This window comes from Alligator sinensis, unplaced genomic scaffold (assembly GCF_000455745.1).
Source record: "Alligator sinensis unplaced genomic scaffold, ASM45574v1 scaffold1509_1, whole genome shotgun sequence".
Taxonomy (NCBI): domain Eukaryota; kingdom Metazoa; phylum Chordata; order Crocodylia; family Alligatoridae; genus Alligator; species Alligator sinensis.
The window spans coordinates 737,969-738,445 of record NW_005842711.1 but is presented as its reverse complement, the minus strand read 5'-3'; the positions used below and the strand labels follow the sequence as shown (position 1 = coordinate 738,445).

General features: G+C 67.7%; 1 protein-coding gene across 1 annotated transcript in view; it reads right to left on the bottom strand.

Moving 5' to 3' along the window:
• Positions 1-477, bottom strand: part of NOTCH3 (notch 3) — a 35,532-nt gene that overhangs the window by 30,068 nt on the left and 4,987 nt on the right. Inside the window, exon 4 of the mRNA XM_025216160.1 lies at positions 1-301. This exon is cut by the window's left edge and continues 5 nt beyond it. Coding sequence (XP_025071945.1) covers positions 1-301 — 301 coding nt within the window. The remainder of the gene's footprint in view (positions 302-477) is intronic.

Sequence of the window (477 nt, the reverse complement as noted above, 5' to 3'; positions counted from 1 at the left end):
GTCTGGCGGCATGTGCCACCGTTGAGGCATTGGGAGGGCGCGCAAGGCGTGTAGAAACTCTCGCACAGGGGCCCCGTGAAGCTGGCGGGACACTGGCAGCGGAAGGAGCCCGGGGTGTTGAGGCAGGTGCCCCCATGGCGGCACATGCCTGGCTGGCGGCACTCATCCACATCCCCACGGCACGTGCGGCCCTGGTAGCCAGGCGGGCACGTGCAGTTGTAGCGCCCATGCCAGTTGGTGCAGCGTGCCCCGTTGGCACAGGGGCTGGCTGCACACGCATCTGTCAGGGAGCAGTCCTGCCCTGTTGGGGGAGAAGAAGGGGTGTGAGCCCTGGCCTGGCAGTCAGGGGGCCCCTGGGGAGCCAGAGCCCCTGGACCCAGCCTAGCAATGCCCTCCCAGGGAGTCAGATCCCCTGGATCCAGCCTGGCAGTGCCCCCCAAAGGAATCAGAGCTACTGGACCTGGCCTAGCGCTAGCC